Below are 24058 nucleotides of genomic sequence, written 5' to 3'. Positions count from 1 at the left end.
TTAATGAGGTTTCTAATGGGGTTAGTGTTAATGTTTGAGGTGTGTGTTAATGAGGTTTCTAATGGGGTTAGTGTTACTGTTTGATGTGTGTGTTAATGAGGTTTCTAATGGGGTTAGTGTTACTGTTTAAGGTGTGTGTTAATGAGGTATCTAATGGGGTTAGTGTTACTGTTTAAGGTGTGTTAATAAGGTTTCTAATGGGGTTAGTGTTACTGTTTGAGGTGTGTGTTAATGAAGTTTCTCATGGGGATATTCTTACTGTTTGAGGTGTGTGTTAATGAGGTATCTAATGGGGTTAGTTTTACTGTTTGAGGTGTGTGTTAATGAAGTTTCTCATGGGGTTAGTATTACTGTTTGCGGTGCGTGGTAATGAGGTTTCTACTGGGGTTAGTGTTACAGTTTGAGGTGTGTGTTAATGAGGTTTCTAATGGGGTGAGTGTTAATGTTTGAGGTGTGTGTTAATGAAGTTTCTCATGGGGTTAGTATTACTGTTTGCGGTGCGTGGTAATGAGGTTTCTAATGGGGTTAGTGTTACTGTTTGAGGTGTGTGTTAATGAGGTTTCTAATGGGGTTATTGTTACTGTTTGTGGTGTGTGTTAATGAGGTTTCTAATGGGGTTAGTGTTACTGTTTGAGGTGTGTGTTAATGAGGTTTCTAATGGGGTTAATGTTATTGTTTGAGGTGTGTTAATGAGGTTTCTAATGGGGTTAGTGTTATTGTTTGAGGTGTGTGTTAATGAAGTTTCTGATGGGCTTAGTGTTACTCTTTGCGGTTTCTAATGAGGTTAGTCTTACTGTTTGAGGTGTGTGTTAATGAGGTTTCTTCTGGTGTTAGTGTTACTGTTTGAGGTGTGTTAATAAGGTTTCTAATGGGGTAAGTGTTACTGTTTGAGGTGTGTGTTAATGAGGTTTCTAATGGGGTTAGTAGGAATTTCTGAGGTGTGTGTTAATGAGGTTTCTAATGGGGTTAGTGTTACTGTTTGAGGTGTGTCGTAATGAGGTTTATAATGAGGTTAGTGTTACAGTTTGAGTTTTATGTTAATGCAGTTTCTAATGGGGTTAGTGTTAATGTTTGAGGTGTGTGTTAATGAGGTATCTAATGGGGTTAGTGTTACTGTTTGAGGTGTGTGTTAATGAGGTTTCTAATGGGGTTAGTGTTATTGTTTGAGGTGTGTGTTAATGAAGTTTCTGATGGGCTTAGTGTTACTCTTAGCGGTTTCTAATGAGGTTAGTCTTACTGTTTGAGGTGTGTGTTAATGAGGTTTCTTCTGATGTTAGTGTTACTGTTTGAGGTGTGTTAATAAGGTTTCTAATGGGGTTAGTGTTACTGTTTGAGGTGTGTTTTAATGAAGTTTCTCATGGGGTTAGTCTTACTGTTTGAGGTGTGTGTTAATGAGGTTTCTGATGGGGTTAGTGTTACTGTTTGAGGTGTGTGTTAATGATGTTTCTGATGGGTTAGTGTTAATGTTTCAGGTGTGTTAATGAGGTTTCTGATGGGGTTAGTGTTAATGTTTGAGGTGTGTGTTAATGAGGTTTCTGATGGGGTTAGTATTACTGTTTGAGGTGTGTGTTAATGATGTTTCTGATGGGTTAGTGTTAATGTTTCAGGTGTGTTAAGGAGGTTTCTGATGGGGTTAGTGTTAATGTTTGTGGTGTGTGTTAATGAGGTTTCTGGTGGGGTTAGTGTTACTGTTTGAGGTGTGTGTTAATGAGGCATTCATCAGTCATTGAATAGATGTTAAGTCAACGTTAAACTGTCGCCGTTAACGTCATTCATTGAATCAATAATCCAATCTTATGTTTATTCATCGTCAATTTTGCTCCCTAAATTCATACTGAATCAACCCTGAAATTTTAACAAAACATCAACAGAAGATTGACGCCACCTCAGACATCTTTAAACCTTTTAAAAATCTGATTACTGAGGTAAAATACGGTAAATCAGCTCTGCTTTATGGTCAGCAAGGGTCATTTTTCGGGAAAACAGTATAGTGAAAAGAGACTTAAAGAAACTTGTCAAATATAGAATAAAAATGTTTTAAAATATCTGAAAACATCACCACAGTAAAACAAAAAAGCTATTAAATAAAAATATTAAATATGTATAAATAAATACCCACATTTATGCTCACAAACCCGTCCTGAAAAACTTTTATGGTGTGAATGAGCGTTTATGGTTAGCTAGCTCCCCGTGCTAATGACTGAAAAAAGACGTAGCTAGTTAGCTAACTAATGGGAATGTAATATGACAAAAATCACAATCACATGCTAAACTACGTCAAATATCCATGATATATTTGATATATTTGACATAGATGACAACAACGTAGTAATCTTGTGCATCTAGGGCGGAAATGCTGACTTCGGGGAAGTGGCTGATAATGGGGACGGCTGTTGTGAAAAAGCTTGGCGATGTGAAAAGATTCAGATTTGAAAACTTCGTTTAAACCATTAAAGTCGGATTTCATTACAACATAATGCTACTTAGCTACGTAGCTACAATTCCCTCATGCTAATTAAAACCACACTATCTAATACCTAAAGGTCATTAGCATAAAAGTAATGCCATTACGTTCCATTACAGCTAGTTAGCTTGTTAGCTAGCTAAAGTCCTCAGTCATAACCAGACGTTTTACCACAGTAATGTGAAAGTGATTTAGTTAAAGCTTTAAAATAATCAATATTCAGTTAGAACTGATACATATTACCAATATTCACTCAGAAATGGATCATTTTTACCTCATGAAGTGTTTTCTTACCTCAGAGGCAGCAGTTAGCCGTTAGCGTCTGTTTATTGCCTGAAGGAGCTCGTCAGTTATTACTCAGTGTATATGACTGACTGGCCGCATACCATAGCACAGCCTAGCCTAGCGTAGCGTAGCTTAGAACTGTAGCAAATCCAAATCCGAACAAACGTATTTGCTGTAACTATTCTCAAGTCTTACTGGATGGTGTTGCTTTCTAAGTTCTCGCTGTGTCCAGTCAGCACAGTCAGTAGCCGGTCAGCCTAGCGTTAGCTTTACCAAAGCTATTAAAAGTAGATTAGCATCTCAGTCCTTCAGCACTAATAACTGTAGCACTGATTGCTATTTTGCGTCTAGCATTAGCTTTTAGCCTCTGCCCAGCCATTCTCCCTTCTCTTGTGTGGCTGGAGTTAGCATTTAGGCTCTGTTTAGTTGTTTATATGACATATTATTTTATGTCTCATTTAACAGAAGGTAAAACAGATAAATCCACCACTGAATCTGACTAATCATAGCCAAGTTGTCCAGAGACGTGTCTTATGGCTACAGCTGGTCATCGTTTCAGCTCTGAAGACTCTGCTCGGCTCCAGATGCCTCCACATGTTCTAACACTGAAGGTAGAACCGTTGTTAGCTGTTAGCTGTTAGCGTCAGTATGATGTACAGTAATGCTTTCTGAAATGGAGTGAATCATCAGTGATAATAAACACATTCACCTGAGCAGTGCTCTAAAAATCTTTATTTTGATCAGGGGCGTTCAGACCAGGCCATCAGCTTCTGATCATATGGGAGGAGACTGTAAGGGAAGGGGGAGAACTCTGAGAACTCTGGGCTGGAGCTCAGGTGGCTTCTGCTTGGTGGGAGAAGGACGGAGCTGGAATTTATAGGAGGTCAGATTGGTCAGAGGATAAGTCTGTTAGTTCAGACCATGCCATCAGCTTCTGATAATATGAGAGGGGGCTGTAAGGGGGGTGGGGGTTGAAAGTATGGAGGTCAGATAAGTAAGACGGACGTCCGATTAAATACTCCATTGAATTTAGCCTGTTGTGTCGCTAGTGAATAAGGCTAGAATCCGGGCCTAGACCCCTAAGGAGCAAGCCGAGGGCAACGGTGGCAAGGAAAAACTCCCTGAGAAGCCAGGAAGAAACCTTGAGAGGAACCCAGGCTCAGTAGGGGAACCCATCCTCCTCTGGTTGACGCCGGATTGTGGAAAAGTACTTCTTAGTCCTTCCTTACTTCTACACGTACTTCTTACTAACGACGGACGTAATGTGGAGACCGGCTGCTAGAAGACAGCAGAATAACGGAAAGCTGAGAAAGCCGAGGGAGGGTCAGCCGATCCTGCGACGGGTCAGCAAGACGACGCACCTGGGGAGTCGTGCAGAATGGAGGAGCCAGTCCAGAGGCTTCTACTCCAGGCACTGACAGTGGAGGGGCGCATGGACTACGGTTGAGGGAACTGAGGTACTGCAGCGAGAGGGAGCAGCGGAGCTCGGGGAATAAGCTCTACGCCTAGGAGGGTCCGCAGATTAAGGGCAGAAGACGTGCGAAGGTTCGAGCAGCGGTCCGAGGTGTGGCCAGAGGGGAAGGTGAAGGCATGGAGTGAGGAAAAAGTGATGGGGCAGAGTCAAGGCTAGAAGGGGCGGGAGTTGGCAGATGGCATGACCTAGGGATGAGTTCTGGAGGAACCAGGCAACCAAGGATGGAGGAAAGGAGGAATCCTGAAACACACACAATCAACACAGCAGCAGCAGCAGCTTCTACTCAGCGCAGCAGTGAGCTAAAGGCTAACCGCTTCACAGGCTTTTGGTTCATACACTGTTTGGTGCTTCTGTCCAAAAAAAGGCTTCTAAGCTCTACGAGAAGTGGGGAGCGCTTAGCGCTTAAAGGGAATGAGGTCATCTTCACTGTAAGAGTGAACTGGCCCTCTGTCCCGCCCCCCTCTCGGAGCTCTGCTGACCCCCATTTCCACAAACACTGGTGTCAGGCCTCTAAGACAGCAGCAGATTAAACCAGTGGTGAACTTTCCCACCTTCCAGAATCCGCCGTTCACTCTCATCATTTATCAGACGGAGTCGTCGTCATTAAGACGAGGGTAAACAGTTCCCAGCCTTACATGGGAATTTCCTTAAGCAAGACAAAGCACGTCAAGTGTACCCATTCCCAGCTACACACACTGCTGGGGCTTCCTGTAAAGACTTTAGGGACTCTACACTATATTGACAAAAGTATTGGGACGCCTGTTCATTCACTGCTTCTTCCAAAATTAACGGCATTTAAAAGAGTTGATCCTGCTTTTGTTGGGGTAACTCTCTCTACTGCCAGGGAAGACACCTTTCTACTAAAATTTGGAGGAGCACTGCTGTGAGAATTTGATTGCATTCAGTGACGAGAGCGTTAGTCAGCTCAGGATTATCACCAACTCACCTCATCCCCAACTCATCCCAGACTTATTGGATGGAGCACCATCATTCCATAAAGCACAGCTCCACAGCTCCACAGCTCAACGCTGGAGCTCCTTATACCCATTTTTACCTGTTGATGAAACGGGCCAACTTCAGACGGTTTGTCTCCTCTGCTCTGAAGGCTGCTCTGTTCTCAGGACCTGAAACACAACCCAGGAGATACGCATTGGAGACGGAAGCACGTCTAAGGATCAGAAATCCTTAAAATTCAGATCTTCCTCTTCATTTCTAGTAGTTTTTCTTTCCTTCGCCTCCTCGATCACAACTCTAGATATTTTAGCTTCTACTGTTTTTTCTCTAAGCAGTCATTCTCATTTTCCATGGCTAACCTGATCCTCGGTAGGAACGCTGCACTGGAACCAGTCGTGCTTCAGGATCTGCTTCACTTTGGGCCTCTGGGATGGGTTGCGCTGCAGACACCTCCTAATCAGATTGCAGCATTCTGTGCAGAGGGACGGGATTGGATTGGATGTGAGAGAGATACTTAAGTACATTTCAGAAAGATGACCGTGCAGAACACGTCGTCCTGAACTTCTAAGAGTCTCTCGAGGAGGCTCTCAGATATCTCACCATTGGATAGGTGGTCCTTGAAGCTCAGAAGCCCCTCCACGATTTCCTGCTCGTCTGTAAAGGGAAGGTGTCCACTAACCAGCCTGAACAGTAGGACTCCTAGAGACCAGACTGTCGCAGGACTGGCGTGGTACCTCCCCTTTAGAAAGAACTCTGGGGGGCAGTACTGAAAGGTGCCTGAGAACATAAAAGAAGAAGAGCGTCCAGCTCGTTACCTTTCCAGTGAAGTGGCCATGAGAGGGACACATGGGTCCTCTCAGACTCATGTTTCTAAGGTAACGTGTAAATTTCGTCCCTAGACTCCAGTTTACCTGCAAATTCACGGTATCCGCCTTTCTTGACCCAGTCCCCGCAGCCGAAGTCGATCAGCTTGATCTCTGAGGTGTCTGTGTTGATCAGGAAGTTCTCCAGTTTGATGTCTCTGTGCAGGACACCTCGCTTCTGGCACGTTCTTGCTGCCTCCACCGTCTGGAGCATGATGTCCCTGGCTATCTCTTCACTTACCGAACCTCCCCACTGGTCGATCAAGGACTGCAAGTCCTGGCAAGGATCTGGGCGCTCCAGGACCAGGATGTAGCGCTCAGGCTCGTCGAACCACTCGATGAGCTTCACCACATTGCTGGTGGGTGGCTGGCTCATCCTGTTCATTAGAGCCACCTCCATGGGCACGGTCCTGAGCTGAACAGGCTGGAAGAACAGAAACGCAGGGCAAGGTTGGTGGAAAGGTGAGTGCAGTGAAGTCTGGGAGCGTGATGTGTGATCGGACAGTAAAACCTGGCTTCCAGGTGCACTTACGCATTGGACGTATTCATCGTCGTCCCGCTTGGTGACGAATTTAACGGCCACCTGCAGACAGAGAGGAGACGAGGTGTGAATGTTATGAGGACTGAAAAGGGAACAGATGAGATAATGAAGTTCTGGAGGGGTGATTTAAGAACCTGTAGGCCGTCGGAAACCCGGGTTCCCTCGAAGACGGCGCCGAAGCCTCCTTCTCCCAGTTTCTCTCCAGTGACGTAGAGAGAGGCAAAAGTGTCTGTGGAAAACAAACAGTGTTGAAGCTGAACATCAGCTCTCTCCCCATCATCTCTCAGGAGTCTATCTATTAGCAGCACAGGCTATTGCACTAAATACTGGACCACTTCCTTGTGTGCAGTGGTCTGGCCAATGAGCTAACCTGGCTTGATGTCGCTCCGCTGTCTTCTGGTCATTATCTTGGGCTGGCTAACTTCTCCCTTCCTTCTCTTCCTTACCGGGCTTTTACTTCTGGCAACCTCGGTTGTTCTCTGTGAGAACCTCTGGCTGCCCTCCTCCTTTCTTTTCCTCTTTCGCCGCCCAACATCTAAATACAGGACATAAGGGTTGGAGTCTGTACAGACTGACGTCTAGAATGGAGTAGGTAGTGCCTACAATTCTCTTAGCTCTTAATGAAGCTCCTAACAGAGCTTATTCCAGTTCACATCACAGAGAGTAAACATGGATCCCGAGACCTAAATCTAAAATCTAATCAAAGCAACAAAGTGTGGATCTGTAAGATCAGATTCCAGCAGAACTGTATGAATGACCTGTAGCTGTAGACTCCTGCTCCATCATCTACTGCTGGATGAAGAACCTGCAATTCCCTACAGCTAAGACAATAACTAACACTGTGGCTAAGCCAGTTGCTAATACTGTCGCTAAGCCAACAGCTAAGAATGTGACTAAGCCAATAGCTAAGACTGTCTCTAACGCTATTGCTAAGCTAGTCACTAATACTATAAGCTAAACCAGTGGCTAAGTCTAATGCTAAGCCAACAGCTAAAACTGTCACTAAGCCAGTGGCTAGGACAATCCCTAAGACTGTCTCTAAGACAATCACTGAGTTAGTCTCTAAGACTATGATTAAGGTAGTAGCTAAGACTGTGACTAAGCCAAAAACTACGACAGTCGCTAAGTCGCTAAGCCAATCAGTGAGACTGTCGCTAGGACAATCACCAGTTTAGTCTCTAAGACTATGACTAAGCTAATAGCTAAGGCTGTGACCAAGCCAATAACTACGGTAGTCACTAAATCGCTAAGCCAGTCAGTGAGACTAAAACTGTCACTAAGACAATCACTAAGACTGTCGCTAAGACTACCACTAAGACGTTCACTAAGACTATCGCTAAGTGAACCGCTACGACTGCTGCTAAGTCAATCGCTAAGACAAACGTCAGGACCAAGTCGGACAGCTTGTCTCTTCCTCAGTGTCCTGAGAAGAAGTGAAGGAGTTCCGAGCTCGGAAGACTGTGACAGGGAGCTCCACCATTGTGATGTCATCAATAGAAAGAGCTGCTCGGTTGCCATGGCGAGTTCCGTCCAGTGTCCGCGTGTCCTCTGTTCACCTGCAGTTAAAACAGGAAGATGCTTTTATGAGATGGTTTGTCTTTGCTGAGAAAATAAAACAGGAGATCAAACGAACGATGTAACAATGCTCATTAACATCAATCAATCAATCAATTTGATCCTATTTTTAAATTGTAAGAGAGAGCTTTACATCATCGCTTCACTCTGTAAGATCTTCTCCCTCTGTAATACTTACTGTTGACCAGTAGGTGGCGTACTGTCTCAGCTGCTGTCTGTAGGAGATGCAGCTGGTGCATGTAGAGACACTCTTCTGCAGCACACGTCTACTACAGTCGTCCTCCTCAGATCTGCACTGACCTCCCTGGACTTTCCCGTTGTACTGTGTGTTGGTCAGTCCACTCAGGGCTGGTAATGTGGGCGTTGAGAAGCTACCAGCTGTAGTCCATCATGATCACTAACAGGAAGTTAGCAAGAAGACCTGACCATAGCAGGTTTGAAGACATTTTGGAGGCTCACTTCCCAGTTTCATTGGTGTAGCCTTCAGCTAGGAAGGGAACTCGGGTCTCCCATCCATGAATAAGGGTCTTCCACATTCATTGGCTTATGTCAGGCTAACGTTGGCTAACAGTCTAATGCTAAATAATGTAGCAGGCTAAACCAGACACGTATAAAGCACTAGAGACCCAGACTTGAGTAAAAGTGACTTGAGTGGCACTCAGGTACTCAACATTTTCTGTACAATGCTGAGGCGGCTTCATCAAACCCGGTGACAGCGCCATCTAGTGCTCTGGAGGTGATGATGTGGGTTTGAAATGGTTTGTTATAATTGTAACGAATAACGATGCAGCACATAAACAATGTAAACACTAAAATATGTAGTAAAAAAGTATATAATACTCCAGTAGATACAGATACAGTATTTTAGTACTTTAGTACAGTAGTGAAGTAGATCTACCTCTGTACCATAAATCTCTGTCCTTAGCAACTAAAGCCGTTTCTGCCGGTTAGCCTCACTAGCAAGTGGCTTAAGGCTACAATTATCCAATGGGAAGCTCTTATCTATTTGCTTAGTTAAATCTAGTGGTGGACAGGCAGTATATGTATATATAAGTATATTGTGTTGAGAATCGTACAGTCGGCCGACGTGTCCAGCTGTTGAAAATATCTACAATATAGTCCATTATCTGAATGCTACAGTTCTTCAGAGGCTAACCACCCCACCGTTGAGGTTCCTCCTGTAGGAGCTTCCTGGTGCTATGCGTTGTAATGGACCCGGCTGAGGAACACGGCTACGAAGACCACTCTACATCTACCAACATGAATACACACAACACACTGCTGTATTGCTAGCATACTGGACGGGGCTCCTGCTGACTCCTACATGCTGTAGTCTCTCAGTGAGGCGGGGACAGTATGGCTGAGCGGCTGAATTAGTGTGTAGTGATATGGACACTGTTTCAGGACAAGGTCAAAGCTAATACACCTTCTGTGCTCTTCTCTGAAAGACGCTTCTTCATCTAGATGAAGATACTGTATGAGCTTCCCAAATCAAGGCCTTGTCTGGATGGCTGAAAGCAGATGGGCTGAATCAAGGCCTTGTCTGAATTAAAAGTCTGGAGATGAGCAGATGTTTCCACCTCCTGAAGTGGACTGAAATGGGCTTGGTGGATCACATGGTTTACAGGAAGAGTGCTACGCTAGCATCAGTCCACCGTAGTCCAGACGAGAGCATTGATTAAAGGGATAGTTTCAGCTCAGAGATCAGCTGTAGTCTAGGGAAGAGTGTGGAAGAGCGAGCTTCTGAACCAGTGAAGAGGTCCAGTGATGTAGGATAGTTGGTAAGGAGGACTGTTCTGGGTTGAGTCTGAATCTGAGGAATTGGGCCTGTTCGTGAGGGAGGATGTGGTGTGGTAGTAGATGATGAAGGTGGTGTAAAATAAGAAGGGTTTAATGAGGTGGTGAAGATGTGATGTAATGGGTTTACATTTGTTGAGTTCCTGAGGTGTGTGTTAATGAGGTTTCTAATGGGGTTAGTGTTACTGTTTGAGGTGTGTGTTAATGAGGTTTCTAATGGGGTTAGTGTTACTGTTTGAGGTGTGTGTTAATGAGGTTTCTAATGGGGTTAGTGTTACTGTTTGAGGTGTGTGTTAATGAAGTTTCTCATGGGGATATTCTTACTGTTTGAGGTGTGTGTTGATGAGGTTTCTACTGGGGTTAGTGTTACAGTTTGAGGTGTGTGTTAATGAGGTTTCTAATGGGGTGAGTGTTAATGTTTGAGGTGTGTGTTAATGAAGTTTCTCATGGGGTGAGTGTTAATGTTTGATGTGTGTGTTAATGAGGTATCTAATGGGGTTAGTGTTACTGTTTAAGGTGTGTTAATAAGGTTTCTAATGGGGTTAGTGTTACTGTTTGAGGTGTGTGTTAATGAAGTTTCTCATGGGGATATTCTTACTGTTTGAGGTGTGTGTTAATGAGGTTTCTGATGGGGTTAGTGTTACTGTTTGAGGTGTGTGTTGATGAGGTTTCTACTGGGGTTAGTGTTACTGTTTGTGGTGTGTGTTAATGAGGTTTCTAATGGGGTTAGTATTCCTGTTTGATGTGTATGTTAATGCAGTTTTTAATGGGGTTAGTTTTACTGTTTGAGGTGTGTGTTAATGAGGTTTCTAATGGGGTGAGTGTTAATGTTTGAGGTGTGTGTTAATGAAGTTTCTAATGGGATTAGTGTTACTGTTTAAGATGTGTGTTAATGAGGTTTCTAATGGGGTGAGTGTTAATGTTTGAGGTGTGTGTTAATGAAGTTTCTAATGGGGTTATTGTTACTGTTTGCGGTGTGTGTTAATGAAGTTTCTAATGGGGTTAGTGTTACTGTTTGAGGTGTGTGTTAATGAGGTTTATAATGGGGTTAGTGTTACTGTTTGTGGTGTGTGTTAATGAGGTTTCTGATGGGGTTAGTGTTATTGTTTGAGGTGTGTGTTAATGAGGTTTCTGATGGGCTTAGTGTTACTCTTTGCGGTTTCTAATGAGGTTAGTCTTACTGTTTGAGGTGTGTGTTAATGAGGTTTCTTCTGGTGTTAGTGTTACTGTTTGAGGTGTGTTAATAAGGTTTCTAATGAGGTTAGTCTTACTGTTTGAGGTGTGTGTTAATCAGATTTCGACTGGGGTTAGTGTTACTGTTTGAGGTGTGTCGTAATGAGATTTATAATGGGGTTAGTATTATTGTTTGAGGCATGTGTTAATGAGGTTTCTGATGGGGTTAGTGTTACTGTTTGAGGTGTGTGTTAATGAGGTTTCTGATTGGGTTAGTGTTACTGTTTGAGGTGTGTGTTAATGAGGTATCTAATGGGGTTAGTTTTACTGTTTGAGGTGTGTGTTAATGAGGTTTCTACTGGTGTTAGTGTTACTGTTTGAGGTGTGTGTTAATGAGGTTTCTAATGGGCTTAGTGTTACTCTTTGCGGTTTATAATGAGGTTAGTCTTACTGTTTGAGGTGTGTGTTAATGAGGTTTCTTCTGGTGTTAGTGTTACTGTTTGAGGTGTGTTAATAAGGTTTCTAATGGGGTAAGTGTTACTGTTTGGGGTGTGTGTTAATGAGGTTTCTAATGGGGTTAGTGTTACTGTTTGAGGTGTGTCGTAATGAGGTTTATAATGGGGTTAGTGTTACAGTTTGAGGTTTATGTTAATGCAGTTTCTAATGGGGTTAGTCTTACTGTTTGATGTGTGTGTTAATGAGGTTTCTTCTGATGTTAGTGTTACTGTTTGAGGTGTGTTAATAAGGTTTCTAATGGGGTTAGTGTTACTGTTTGAGGTGTGTGTTAATGAAGTTTCTGATGGGCTTAGTGTTACTGTTTGCGGTTTCTAATGGGGTTAGTGTTACTGTTTGAGGTGTGTGTTAATGAGGTTTCTGATGGGGTTAGTATTACTGTTTGAGGTGTGTGTTAATGAGGCATTCATCAGTCATTGAATAGATGTTAAGTCAACGTTAAACTGTCGCCGTTAACGTCATTCATTGAATCCATAATCCAATCTTATGTTGATTCAGCGTCAATTTTGCTCCCTAAATTCATACTGAATCAACCCTGAAATTTTAACAAAACATCAACAGAAGATCGACGCCACCTCAGACATCTTTAAACCTTTTAAAAATATGATTACTGGTAAATTATAGTAAATCAACCCTGCTTTATGCAGCACAGGTCATTTTGAGGAAAGGAAATAGTGAAGATCAGACGTGAGACCAGACGTGAGGTCAGACTAGTCATCTAGCACTAACGCCAAGTCTTACCTCTCCAATCAGTCACTTCCTCCACCAAGTTCTACTCCGATAGCAATCAGTCATTAAACAGATGTTGAGTCAATGCTAAACTGTCGACGTTAATTCATTGAATCAATTAATTGAATCATTCACTGAATCAATTATCTAATCTGATGATAATTCAGTGTCACTTTTGCACCCTGAATTCATACTGAATCAACAGCACTTCAGTCATCTTTAAACCTTTTAAAAATCTGATTACTGAGGTAAAATACGGTAAATCAGCCCTGCTTTATGGTCAGCAAGGGTCATTTTGGGGAAAACAGTATAGTGAAAAGAGACTTAAAGAAACTTGTCCAATATAGAATTAAATTTTTAAAAATATCTGAAAACATCACCACAGTAAAACAAAAAAGCTATTAAATAAAAATATGAAATATGTATAAATAAATACCCACATTTATGCTCACAAACCCGTCCTGAAAAACTTTTATGGTGTGAATGAGCGTTTATGGTTAGCTAGCTCCCCGTGCTAATGACTGAAAAAAGACGTAGCTAGTTAGCTAACTAATGGGAATGTAATATGACAAAAATCACAATCACATGCTAAACTACGTCAAATATCCATGTTATATTTGATATATTTGACATAGATGACAACAACGTGGTAATCTTGTGCATCTAGGGCGGAAATGCTGACTTCGGGGAAGTGGCTGATAATGGGGACGGCTGTTGTGAAAAAGCTTGGCCATGTGAAAAGATTCAGATTTGAAAACTTCTTTTAAACCATTAAAGTCGGATTTCATTACAACATAATGTTACTTAGCTACGTAGCTACAATTCCCTCATGCTAATTAAAACCACACTATCTAATACCTAAAGGTCATTAGCATAAAAGTAATGCCATTAACGTTCCATTACAGCTAGTTAGCTTGTTAGCTAGCTAAAGTCCTCAGTCATAACCAGACGTTTTACCACAGTAATGTGAAAGTGATTTAGTTAAAGCTTTAAAATAATCAATATTCAGTTAGAACTGATACATATTGCCAATATTCACTCAGAAATGGATCAGTTTTACCTCATGAAGTGTTTTTTTACCTCAGAGGCAGCAGTTAGCCGTTAGCGTCTGTTTATTGCCTGAAGGAGCTCGTCAGTTATTACTCAGTGTATATGACTGACTGGCCGCATACCATAGCACAACCTAGCCTAGCGTAGCGTAGCTTAGAACTGTAGCAAATCCAAATCCGAACAAACGTATTTGCTGTAACTATTCTCAAGTCTTACTGGATGGTGTTGCTTTCTAAGTTCTCGCTGTGTCCAGTCAGCACAGTCAGTAGCCGGTCAGCCTAGCGTTAGCTTTACCAAAGCTATTAAAAGTAGATTAGCATCTCAGTCCTTCAGCACTAATAACTGTAGCACTGATTGCTATTTTGCGTCTAGCATTAGCTTTTAGCCTCTGCCCAGCCATTCTCCCTTCTCTTGTGTGGCTGGAGTTAGCATTTAGGCTCTGTTTAATTGTTTATATGACATATTATTTTATGTCTCATTTAACAGAAGGTAAAACAGATAAATCCACCACTGAATCTGACTAATCATAGCCAAGTTGTCCAGAGACGTGTCTTATGGCTACAGCTGGTCATCGTTTCAGCTCTGAAGACTCTGCTCGGCTCCAGATGCCTCCACATGTTCTAACACTGAAGGTAGAACCGTTGTTAGCTGTTAGCTGTTAGCGTCAGTATGATGTACAGTAATGCTTTCTGAAATGGAGTGAATCATCAGTGATAATAAACACATTCACCTGAGCAGTGCTCTAAAAATCTTTATTTTGATCAGGGGCGTTCAGACCAGGCCATCAGCTTCTGATCATATGGGAGGAGACTGTAAGGGAAGGGGGAGAACTCTGAGAACTCTGGGCTGGAGCTCTCAGGTGGCTTCTGCTTGGTGGGAGAAGGACGGAGCTGGAATTTATAGGAGGTCAGATTGGTCAGAGGATAAGTCTGTTAGTTCAGACCATGCCATCAGCTTCTGATAATATGAGAGGGGGCTGTAAGGGGGGTGGGGGTTGAAAGTATGGAGGTCAGATAAGTAAGACGGACGTCCGATTAAATACTCCATTGAATTTAGCCTGTTGTGTCGCTAGTGAATAAGGCTAGAATCCGGGCCTAGACCCCTAAGGAGCAAGCCGAGGGCAACGGTGGCAAGGAAAAACTCCCTGAGAAGCCAGGAAGAAACCTTGAGAGGAACCCAGGCTCAGTAGGGGAACCCATCCTCCTCTGGTTGGCGCCGGATTGTGGAAAAGTACTTCTTAGTCCTTCCTTACTTCTACACGTACTTCTTACTAACGACGGACGTAATGTGGAGACCGGCTGCTAGAAGACAGCAGAATAACGGAAAGCTGAGAAAGCCGAGGGAGGGTCAGCCGATCCTGCGACGGGTCAGCAAGACGACGCACCTGGGGAGTCGTGCAGAATGGAGGAGCCAGTCCAGAGGCTTCTACTCCAGGCACTGACAGTGGAGGGGCGCATGGACTACGGTCGAGGGAACTGAGGTACTGCAGCGAGAGGGAGCGGCGGAGCTCGGGGAACAAGCTCTACGCCTAGGAGGGTCCGCAGATTAAGGGCAGAAGACGCGCGAAGATTCGAGCAGCGGTCCGAGGTGTGGCCAGAGGGGAAGGTGAAGGCATGGAGTGAGGAAAAAGTGATGGGGCAGAGTCGAGGCTAGAAGGGGCGGGAGTTGGCAGATGGCATGACCTAGGGATGAGTTCTGGAGGAACCAGGCAACCAAGGATGGAGGAAAGGAGGAATCCTGAAACACACACAATCAACACAGCAGCAGCAGCAGCTTCTACTCAGCGCAGCAGTGAGCTAAAGGCTAACCGCTTCACAGGCTTTTGGTTCATACACTGTTTGGTGCTTCTGTCCAAAAAAAGGCTTCTAAGCTCTACGAGAAGTGGGGAGCGCTTAGCGCTTAAAGGGAATGAGGTCATCTTCACTGTAAGAGTGAACTGGCCCTCTGTCCCGCCCCCCTCTCGGAGCTCTGCTGACCCCCATTTCCACAAACACTGGTGTCAGGCCTCTAAGACAGCAGCAGATTAAACCAGTGGTGAACTTTCCCACCTTCCAGAATCCGCCGTTCACTCTCATCATTTATCAGACGGAGTCGTCGTCATTAAGACGAGGGTAAACAGTTCCCAGCCTTACATGGGAATTTCCTTAAGCAAGCCAAAGCACGTCAAGTGTACCCATTCCCAGCTACACACACTGCTGGGGCTTCCTGTAAAGACTTTAGGGACTCTACACTATATTGACAAAAGTATTGGGACACCTGTTCATTCACTGCTTCTTCCAAATTTAAGGGTATTTAAAAGAGTTGATCCTGCTTTTGTTGGGGTAACTCTCTCTACTGCCAGGGAAGAAGGCTTTCTACTAAAATTTGGAGGAGCACTGCTGTGAGAATTTGATTGCATTCAGTGACGAGAGCGTTAGTCCGCTCAGGATTATCACCAACTCACCTCATCCCCAACTCATCCCAGACTTATTGGATGGAGCACCATCATTCCATAATGCACAGCTCCACAGCTCCACGCTGGAGCTCCTTATACCCATTTTTACCTGTTGATGAAACGGGCCAACTTCAGACGGTTTGTCTCCTCTGCTCTGAAGGCTGCTCTGTTCTCAGGACCTGAAACACAACCCAGGAGATACGCATTGGAGACGGAAGCACGTCTAAGGATCAGAAATCCTTAGAATTCAGATCTTCCTCTTCATTTCTAGTAGTTTTTCTTTCCTTCGCCTCCTCGATCACAACTCTAGATATTTTAGCTTCTACTGTTTCTTCTCTAAGCAGTCATTCTCATTTTCCATGGCTAACCTGATCCTCGGTAGGAACGCTGCACTGGAACCAGTCGTGCTTCAGGATCTGCTTCACTTTGGGCCTCTGGGATGGGTTGCGCTGCAGACACCTCCTAATCAGATTGCAGCATTCTGTGCAGAGGGACGGGATTGGATTGGATGGGAGAGAGATACTTAAGTACATTTCAGAAAGACGACCGTGCAGAACACGTCGTCCTGAACTTCTCAGAGTCTCTCGAGTAGGCTCTCAGATATCTCACCATTGGATAGGTGGTCCTTGAAGCTCAGAAGCCCCTCCACGATTTCCTGCTCGTCTGTAAAGGGAAGGTGTCCACTAACCAGCCTGAACAGTAGGACTCCTAGAGACCAGACTGTCGCAGGACTGGCGTGGTACCTCCCCTTTAGAAAGAACTCTGGGGGGCAGTACTGAAAGGTGCCTGAGAACATAAAAGAAGAAGAGCGTCCAGCTCGTTACCTTTCCAGTGAAGTGGCTATGAGAGGGACAAATGGGTCCTCTCAGGCTCATGTTTCTAAGGTAACGTGTAAATTTCGTCCCTAGACTCCAGTTTACCTGCAAATTCACGGTATCCGCCTTTCTTGACCCAGTCCCCGCAGCCGAAGTCGATGAGCTTGATCTCTGAGGTGTCTGTGTTGATCAGGAAGTTCTCCAGTTTGATGTCTCTGTGCAGGACACCTCGCTTGTGGCACGTTCTTGCTGCCTCCACCGTCTGGAGCATGATGTCCCTGGCTATCTCTTCACTGACCGAACCTCCCCACTGGTCGATCAAGGACTGCAAGTCCTGACAAGGATCTGGGCGCTCCAGGACCAGGATGTAGCGCTCAGGCTCATCGAACCACTCGATGAGCTTCACCACATTGCTGGTGGGTGGCTGGCTCATCCTGTTCATTAGAGCCACCTCCATGGGCACGGTCTTGAGCTGAACAGGCTGCAGGAACAGGAGTGCAGGGCAAGGTTGGTGGAAAGGTGAGTGCAGTGAAGTCTGGGAGCGTGATGTGTGATCGGACAGTAAAACCTGGCTTCCAGGTGCACTTACGCATTGGACGTATTCATCGTCGTCCCGCTTGGTGACGAATTTAACGGCCACCTGCAGACAGAGAGGAGACGAGGTGTGAATGTTATGAGGACTGAAAAGGGAACAGATGAGATAATGAAGTTCTGGAGGGGTGATTTAAGAACCTGTAGGCCGTCGGAAACCCGGGTTCCCTCGAAGACGGCGCCGAAGCCTCCTTCTCCCAGTTTCTCTCCAGTGACGTAGAGAGAGGCAAAAGTGTCTGTGGAAAACAAACAGTGTTGAAGCTGAACATCAGCTCTCTCCCCATCGTCTCTCAGGAGTCTATCTAATAGCAGCACAGGCTATTGCACTAAATACTGGACCACTTCCTTGTGTGCAGTGGTCTGGCCAATGAGCTAACCTGGCTTGATGTCGCTCCGCTGTCTTCTGGTCATTATCTTGGGCTGGCTAACTTCTCCTTTCCTTCTCTTCCTTACCGGGCTTTTACTCCTGGCAACCTCGGTTGTTCTCTGTGAGAACCTCTGGCTGCCCTCCTCCTTTCTTTTCCTCTTTCGCCGCCCAACATCTAAATACAGGACATAAGGGTTGGAGTCTGTACAGACTGACGTCTAGAATGGAGTAGGTAGTGCCTACAATTCTCTTAGCTCTTAATGAAGCTCCTAACAGAGCTTATTCCAGTTCACATCACAGAGAGTAAACATGGATCCCGAGACCTAAATCTAAAATCTAATCAAAGCAACAAAGTGTGGATCTGTAAGATCAGATTCCAGCAGAACTGTATGAATGACCTGTAGCTGTAGACTCCTGCTCCATCATCTACTGCTGGATGAAGAACCTGCAATTCCCTACAGCTAAGACAATAACTAACACTGTGGCTAAGCCAGTTGCTAATACTGTCGCTAAGCCAACAGCTAAGAATGTGACTAAGCCAATAGCTAAGACTGTCTCTAACGCTATTGCTAAGCTAGTCACTAATACTATAAGCTAGGCCAGTGGCTAAGTCTAATGCTAAGCCAACAGCTAAAACTGTCACTAAGCCAGTGGCTAGGACAATCCCTAAGACTGTCTCTAAGACAATCACTAAGTTAGTCTCTAAGACTATGACTAAGCTAATAGCTAAGGCTGTGACTAAGCCAATAACTACGGTAGTCACTAAATCGCTAAGCCAGTCAGTGAGACTAAAACTGTCACTAAGACAATCACTAAGACTGCCGCTAAGACTACCACTAAGACGTTCACTAAGACTGTCGCTAAGTGAACCGCTACGACTGCTGCTAAGTCAATCGCTAAGACAAACGTCAGGACCAAATCGGACAGCTTGTCTCTTCCTCAGTGTCCTGAGAAGAAGTGAAGGAGTTCCGAGCTCGGAAGGCTGTGACAGGGAGCTCCACCATTGTGATGTCATCAATAGAAAGAGCTGCTCGGTTGCCATGGCGAGTTCCGCCCAGTGTCCGCGTGTCCTCTGTTCACCTGCAGTTAAAACAGGAAGATGCTTTTATGAGATGATTTGTCTTTGCTGAGAAAATAAAACAGGAGATCAAACGAACGATGTAACAATGCTCATTAACATCAATCAATCAATCAATGTGATCATATTTTTTAAATTGTAAGAGAGAGCTTTACATCATCGCTTCCCTCTGTAAGATCTTCTCCCTCTGTAATACTTACTGTTGACCAGTAGGTGGCGTACTGTCTCAGCTGCTGTCTGTAGGAGATGCAGCTGGTGCATGTAGAGACACTCTTCAGCAGCACACGTCTACTACAGTCGTCCTCCTCAGATCTGCACTGACCTCCCTGGACTTTCCCGTTGCACTGTGTGTTGGTCAGTCCACTCAGGGCTGGTAATGTGGGCGTTGAGAAGCTACCAGCTGTAGTCCATCATGATCACTAACAGGAAGTTAGCAAGAAGACCTGACCATAGCAGGTTTGATGACATTTTGGAGGCTCACTTCCCAGTTTCATTGGTGTAGCCTTCAGCTAGGAAGGGAACTCGGGTCTCCCATCCATGAATAAGGGTCTTCCACATTCATTGGCTTATGTCAGGCTAACGTTGGCTAATAGTCTAATGCTAAATAACGTAGCAGGCTAAACCAGACACGTATAAAGCACTAGAGAACCAGACTTGAGTAAAAGTGACTTGAGTGGCACTCAGGTGCTAAACATTTTCTGTACAATGCTGAGGCGGCTTCATCAAACCCGGTGACAGCGCCATCTAGTGCTCTGGAGGTGATGATATGGGTTTGAAATGGTTTGTTATAATTGTATCGAGTAACGATGCAGCACATAAACAATGTAAACACTAAAATATGTAGTGAAGTAAAAAAGTATATAATACTCCAGTAGATACAGATACAGTATTTTAGTACTTTAGTACAGTAGTGAAGTAGATCTACCTCTGTACCATAAATCTCTGTCCTTAGCAACTAAAGCCGTTTCTGCCGGTTAGCCTCACTAGCAAGTGGCTTAAGGCTACAATTATCCAATGGGAAGCTCTTATCTATTTGCTAAGTTAAATCTAGTGGTGGCCAGGCAGTATATGTATATATAAATATATTGTGTTGAGAATCATACAGTCGGCCGACGTGTCCAGCTGTTGAAAATATCTACAATATAGTCCATTATCTGAATGCTACAGTTCTTCAGAGGCTAACCACCCCACCGTTGAGGTTCCTCCTGTAGGAACTTCCTGGTGCTATGCGTTGTAATGGACCCGGATGAGGAACACGGCTACGAAGACCACTCTACATCTACCAACATGAATACACACAACACACTGCTGTATTGCTAGCATACTGGACGGGGCTCCTGCTGACTCCTACATGCTGTAGTCTCTCAGTGAGGCGGGGACAGTATGGCTGAGCGGCTGAATTAGTGTGTAGTGATATGGACACTGTTTCAGGACAAGGTCAAAGCTAATACACCTTCTGTGCTCTTCTCTAAAAGACGCTTCTTCATCTAGATGAAGATACTGTATGAGCTTCCCAAATCAAGGCCTTGTCTGGATGGCTGGAAGCAGATGGGCTGAATCAAGGCCTTGTCTGAATTAAAAGTCTGGAGATGAGCAGATGTTTCCAGGTTTGTGTCCAAAAACGAACCTCCTGAAGTGGACTGAAATGGGCTTGGTGGATCACATGGTTTACAGGAAGAGTGCTACGCTAGCATCAGTCCACCGTAGTCCAGACGAGAGCATTGATTAAAGGGATAGTTTCAGCTCAGAGATCAGCTGTAGTCTAGGGAAGAGTGTGGAAGAGCGAGCTTCTGAACCAGTGAAGAGGTCCAGTGCTGTAGGATAGTTGGTAAGGAGGACTGTTCTGGGTTGAGTCCGAATCTGAGGAATTGGGTCTGTTCGTGAGGGAGGATGTGGTGTGGTAGTAGATGATGAAGGTGGTGTAAAATAAGAAGGGTTTAATGAGGTGGAGAAGATGTGATGTAATGGGTTTACATTTGTTGAGTTCCTGAGGTGTGTGTTAATGAGGTTTCTAATGGGGTTAGTGTTACTGTTTGAGGTGTGTGTTAATGAGGTTTCTGATGGGGTTAGTCTTACAGTTTGAGGTGTGTGTTAATGAGGCATTCATCAGTCATTGAATAGATGTTAAGTCAACGTTAATGTTTCGCCGTTAACGTCATTCTTTGAATCAATAATCCAATCTTATGTTGATTCATCGTCAATTTTGCTCCCTAAATTCATACTGAATCAACCCTGAAATTTTAACAAAACATCAACAGAAGATTGACGCCACCTCAGTCATCTTTAAACCTTTTAAAAATCTGATTACTGAGGTAAAATACGGTAAATCAACCCTGCTTTATGCAGCCCGGGTCATTTTGAGGAAAGAAAATAGTGAAGACCAGACGTGAGACCAGACGTGAGGTCAGACTAGTCATCTAGCACTACCGCCAAGTCTTACCTCTCCAATCAGTCACTTCCTCCACCAAGTTCTACTCCGATAGCAATCAGTCATTAAACAGATGTTGAGTCAATGCTAAACTTTTGACGTTAATTCATTGAATCAATTAATTGAATCATTTACTGAATCAATTATCAAATCTGATGATGATTCAGTGTCACTTTTGCACCCTGAATTCATACTGAATCAACAGCACTTCAGTCATCTTTAAACCTTTTAAAAATATGATTACTGAGGTAAAATACGGTAAATCAGCCCTGCTTTATGGTCAGCAAGGGTCATTTTGGGGAAAACAGTATAGTGAAAAGAGACTTAAAGAGACTCAAATATAGAATAAAAATTTTCAAAAATATCTGAAAACATCACCACAGTAAAACAAAAAAGCTATTAAATAAAAATATTAAATATGTATAAATAAATACCCACATTTATGCTCACAAACCCGTCCTGAAAAACTTTTATGGTGTGAATGAGTGTTTATGGTTAGCTAGCTCCCCGTGCTAATGACTGAAAAAAGACGTAGCTAGTTAGCTAACTAATGGGAATGTAACATGACAAAAATCACAATCACATGCTAAACTACGTCAAATATCCATGTTATATTTGATATATTTATCATAGATGACAACAACGTAGTAATCTTGTGCATCTAGGGTGGAAATGCTGACTTCGGGGAAGTGGCTGATAATGGGGACGGCTGTTGTGAAAAAGCTTGGCGATGTGAAAAGATTCAGATTTGAAAACTTCGTTTAAACCATTAAAGTCGGATTTCATTACAACATAATGTTACTTAGCTACGTAGCTACAATTCCCTCATGCTAATTAAAACCACACTATCTGATACCTAAAGGTCATTAGCATAAAAGTAATGCCATTACGTTCCATTACAGCTAGTTAGCTTGTTAGCTAGCTAAAGTCCTCAGTCATAACCAGACGTTTTACCACAGTAATGTGAAAGTGATTTAGTTAAAGCTTTAAAATAATCAATATTCAGTTAGAACTGATACATATTACCAATATTCACTCAGAAATGGATCAGTTTTACCTCATGAAGTGTTTTCTTACCTCAGAGGCAGCAGTTAGCCGTTAGCGTCTGTTTATTGCCTGAAGGAGCTCGTCAGTTATTACTCAGTGTATATGACTGACTGGCCGCATACCATAGCACAACCTAGCCTAGCGTAGCGTAGCTTAGAACTGTAGCAAATCCAAATCCGAACAAACGTATTTGCTGTAACTATTCTCAAGTCTTACTGGATGGTGTTGCTTTCTAAGTTCTCGCTGTGTCCAGTCAGCACAGTCAGTAGCGGTCAGCCTAGCATTAGCTTTACCAAAGCTATTAAAAGTAGATTAGCATCTCAGTCCTTCAGCACTAATAACTGTAGCACTGATTGCTATTTTGCATCTAGCATTAGCTTTTAGCCTCTGCCCAGCCATTCTCCCTTCTCTTGTGTGGCTGGAGTTAGCATTTAGGCTCTGTTTAGTTGTTTATATGACATATTATTTTATGTCTCATTTAACAGAAGGTAAAACAGATAAATCCACCACTGAATCTGACTAATCATAGCCAAGTTGTCCAGAGACGTGTCTTATGGCTACAGCTGGTCATCGTTTCAGCTCTGAAGACTCTGCTCGGCTCCAGATGCCTCCACATGTTCTAACACTGAAGGTAGAACCGTTGTTAGCTGTTAGCTGTTAGCGTCAGTATGATGTACAGTAATGCTTTCTGAAATGGAGTGAATCATCAGTGATAATAAACACATTCACCTGAGCAGTGCTCTAAAAATCTTTATTTTGATCAGGGGCGTTCAGACCAGGCCATCAGCTTCTGATCATATGGGAGGAGACTGTAAGGGAAGGGGGAGAACTCTGAGAACTCTGGGCTGGAGCTCAGGTGGCTTCTGCTTGGTGGGAGAAGGACGGAGCTGGAATTTATAGGAGGTCAGATTGGTCAGAGGATAAGTCTGTTAGTTCAGACCATGCCATCAGCTTCTGATAATATGAGAGGGGGCTGTAAGGGGGGTGGGGGTTGAAAGTATGGAGGTCAGATAAGTAAGACGGACGTCCGATTAAATACTCCATTGAATTTAGCCCGTTGTGTCGCTAGTGAATAAGGCTAGAATCCAGGCCTAGACCCCTAAGGAGCAAGCCGAGGGCAACGGTGGCAAGGAAAAACTCCCTGAGAAGCCAGGAAGAAACCTTGAGAGGAACCCAGGCTCAGTAGGGGAACCCATCCTCCTCTGGTTGGCGCCGGATTGTGGAAAAGTACTTCTTAGTCCTTCCCTACTTCTACACGTACTTCTTACTAACGACGGACGTAATGTGGAGACCGGCTGCTAGAAGACAGCAGAATAACGGAAAGCTGAGAAAGCCGAGGGAGGGTCAGCCGATCCTGCGACGGGTCAGCAAGACGACGCACCTGGGGAGTCGTGCAGAATGGAGGAGCCAGTCCAGAGGCTTCTACTCCAGGCACTGACAGTGGAGGGGCGCATGGACTACGGTCGAGGGAACTGAGGTACTGCAGCGAGAGGGAGCGACGGAGCTCGGGGAACAAGCTCTACGCCTAGGAGGGTCCGCAGATTAAGGGCAGAAGACGTGCAAAGGTTCAAGCAGCGGTCCGAGGTGTGGCCAGAGGGGAAGGTAAAGGCAAGGAGTGTGGAAAAAGTGATGGGGCAGAGTCGAGGCTAGAAGGGGCGGGAGTTGGCAGATGGCATGACCTAGGGATGAGTTCTGGAGGAACCAGGCAACCAAGGATGGAGGAAAGGAGGAATCCTGAAACACACACAATCAACACAGCAGCAGCAGCAGCTTCTACTCAGCGCAGCAGTGAGCTAAAGGCTAACCGCTTCACAGGCTTTTGGTTCATACACTGTTTGGTGCTTCTGTCCAAAAAAAGGCTTCTAAGCTCTACGAGAAGT

The 24058-nt window shown here is 44.2% G+C and overlaps 2 protein-coding genes across 2 annotated transcripts; both read right to left on the bottom strand.

Annotated features, from left to right (window-relative positions):
• Positions 1-5299: 5299 nt before the first annotated feature.
• On the bottom strand, positions 5300-8395 carry LOC140546333 (serine/threonine-protein kinase pim-1-like). The gene is made up of 8 exons (XM_072669520.1): positions 8335-8395; positions 6952-7116; positions 6716-6810; positions 6573-6623; positions 6089-6464; positions 5778-5954; positions 5537-5649; positions 5300-5347 (listed from the first exon to the last, which is right to left on the bottom strand). The coding sequence occupies exons 1-8, from the start codon at positions 8393-8395 to the stop codon at positions 5300-5302; spliced, it is 1086 nt and encodes a 361-aa protein (XP_072525621.1).
• Positions 8396-14179: 5784 nt separating this feature from the next.
• On the bottom strand, positions 14180-19447 carry LOC140546332 (serine/threonine-protein kinase pim-2-like). Its single transcript, XM_072669519.1, has 9 exons — positions 19408-19447; positions 17636-17800; positions 17400-17494; positions 17257-17307; positions 16773-17148; positions 16462-16638; positions 16221-16333; positions 14803-14940; positions 14180-14308 (listed from the first exon to the last, which is right to left on the bottom strand). Exons 1-9 carry the CDS (start codon positions 19445-19447, stop codon positions 14180-14182), a joined length of 1284 nt encoding a protein of 427 aa, XP_072525620.1.
• Between the last annotated feature and the right edge of the window lie 4611 nt (positions 19448-24058).

Source organism: Salminus brasiliensis, chromosome 24 (assembly GCF_030463535.1).
Source record: "Salminus brasiliensis chromosome 24, fSalBra1.hap2, whole genome shotgun sequence".
In the NCBI taxonomy this organism is placed as follows: domain Eukaryota; kingdom Metazoa; phylum Chordata; class Actinopteri; order Characiformes; family Bryconidae; genus Salminus; species Salminus brasiliensis.
Note: the sequence above shows the minus strand (reverse complement) of the source record. Positions and strands in the feature narration are given on the sequence as shown.

Coding starts and splice junctions, on each gene's coding strand:
- LOC140546332 (XM_072669519.1), bottom strand. CDS start 19,447: ATGGCGCTGTCACCGGGTTTGATGAAGCCGCCTCAGCATT. Junction 17,801..19,407: donor GATGAAGCCGCCTCAGCATT/GTACAGAAAATG, acceptor TCCTGTATTTAG/ATGTTGGGCGGCGAAAGAGG. Junction 17,495..17,635: donor GCGGAGCGACATCAAGCCAG/GTTAGCTCATTG, acceptor TGTTTTCCACAG/ACACTTTTGCCTCTCTCTAC.
- LOC140546333 (XM_072669520.1), bottom strand. CDS start 8,395: ATGCACCAGCTGCATCTCCTACAGACAGCAGCTGAGACAGTACGCCAC. Junction 5,650..5,777: donor CAAGGACCACCTATCCAATG/GTGAGATATCTG, acceptor CCCTCTGCACAG/AATGCTGCAATCTGATTAGG. Junction 5,348..5,536: donor GCGTTCCTACCGAGGATCAG/GTTAGCCATGGA, acceptor GTTGTGTTTCAG/GTCCTGAGAACAGAGCAGCC.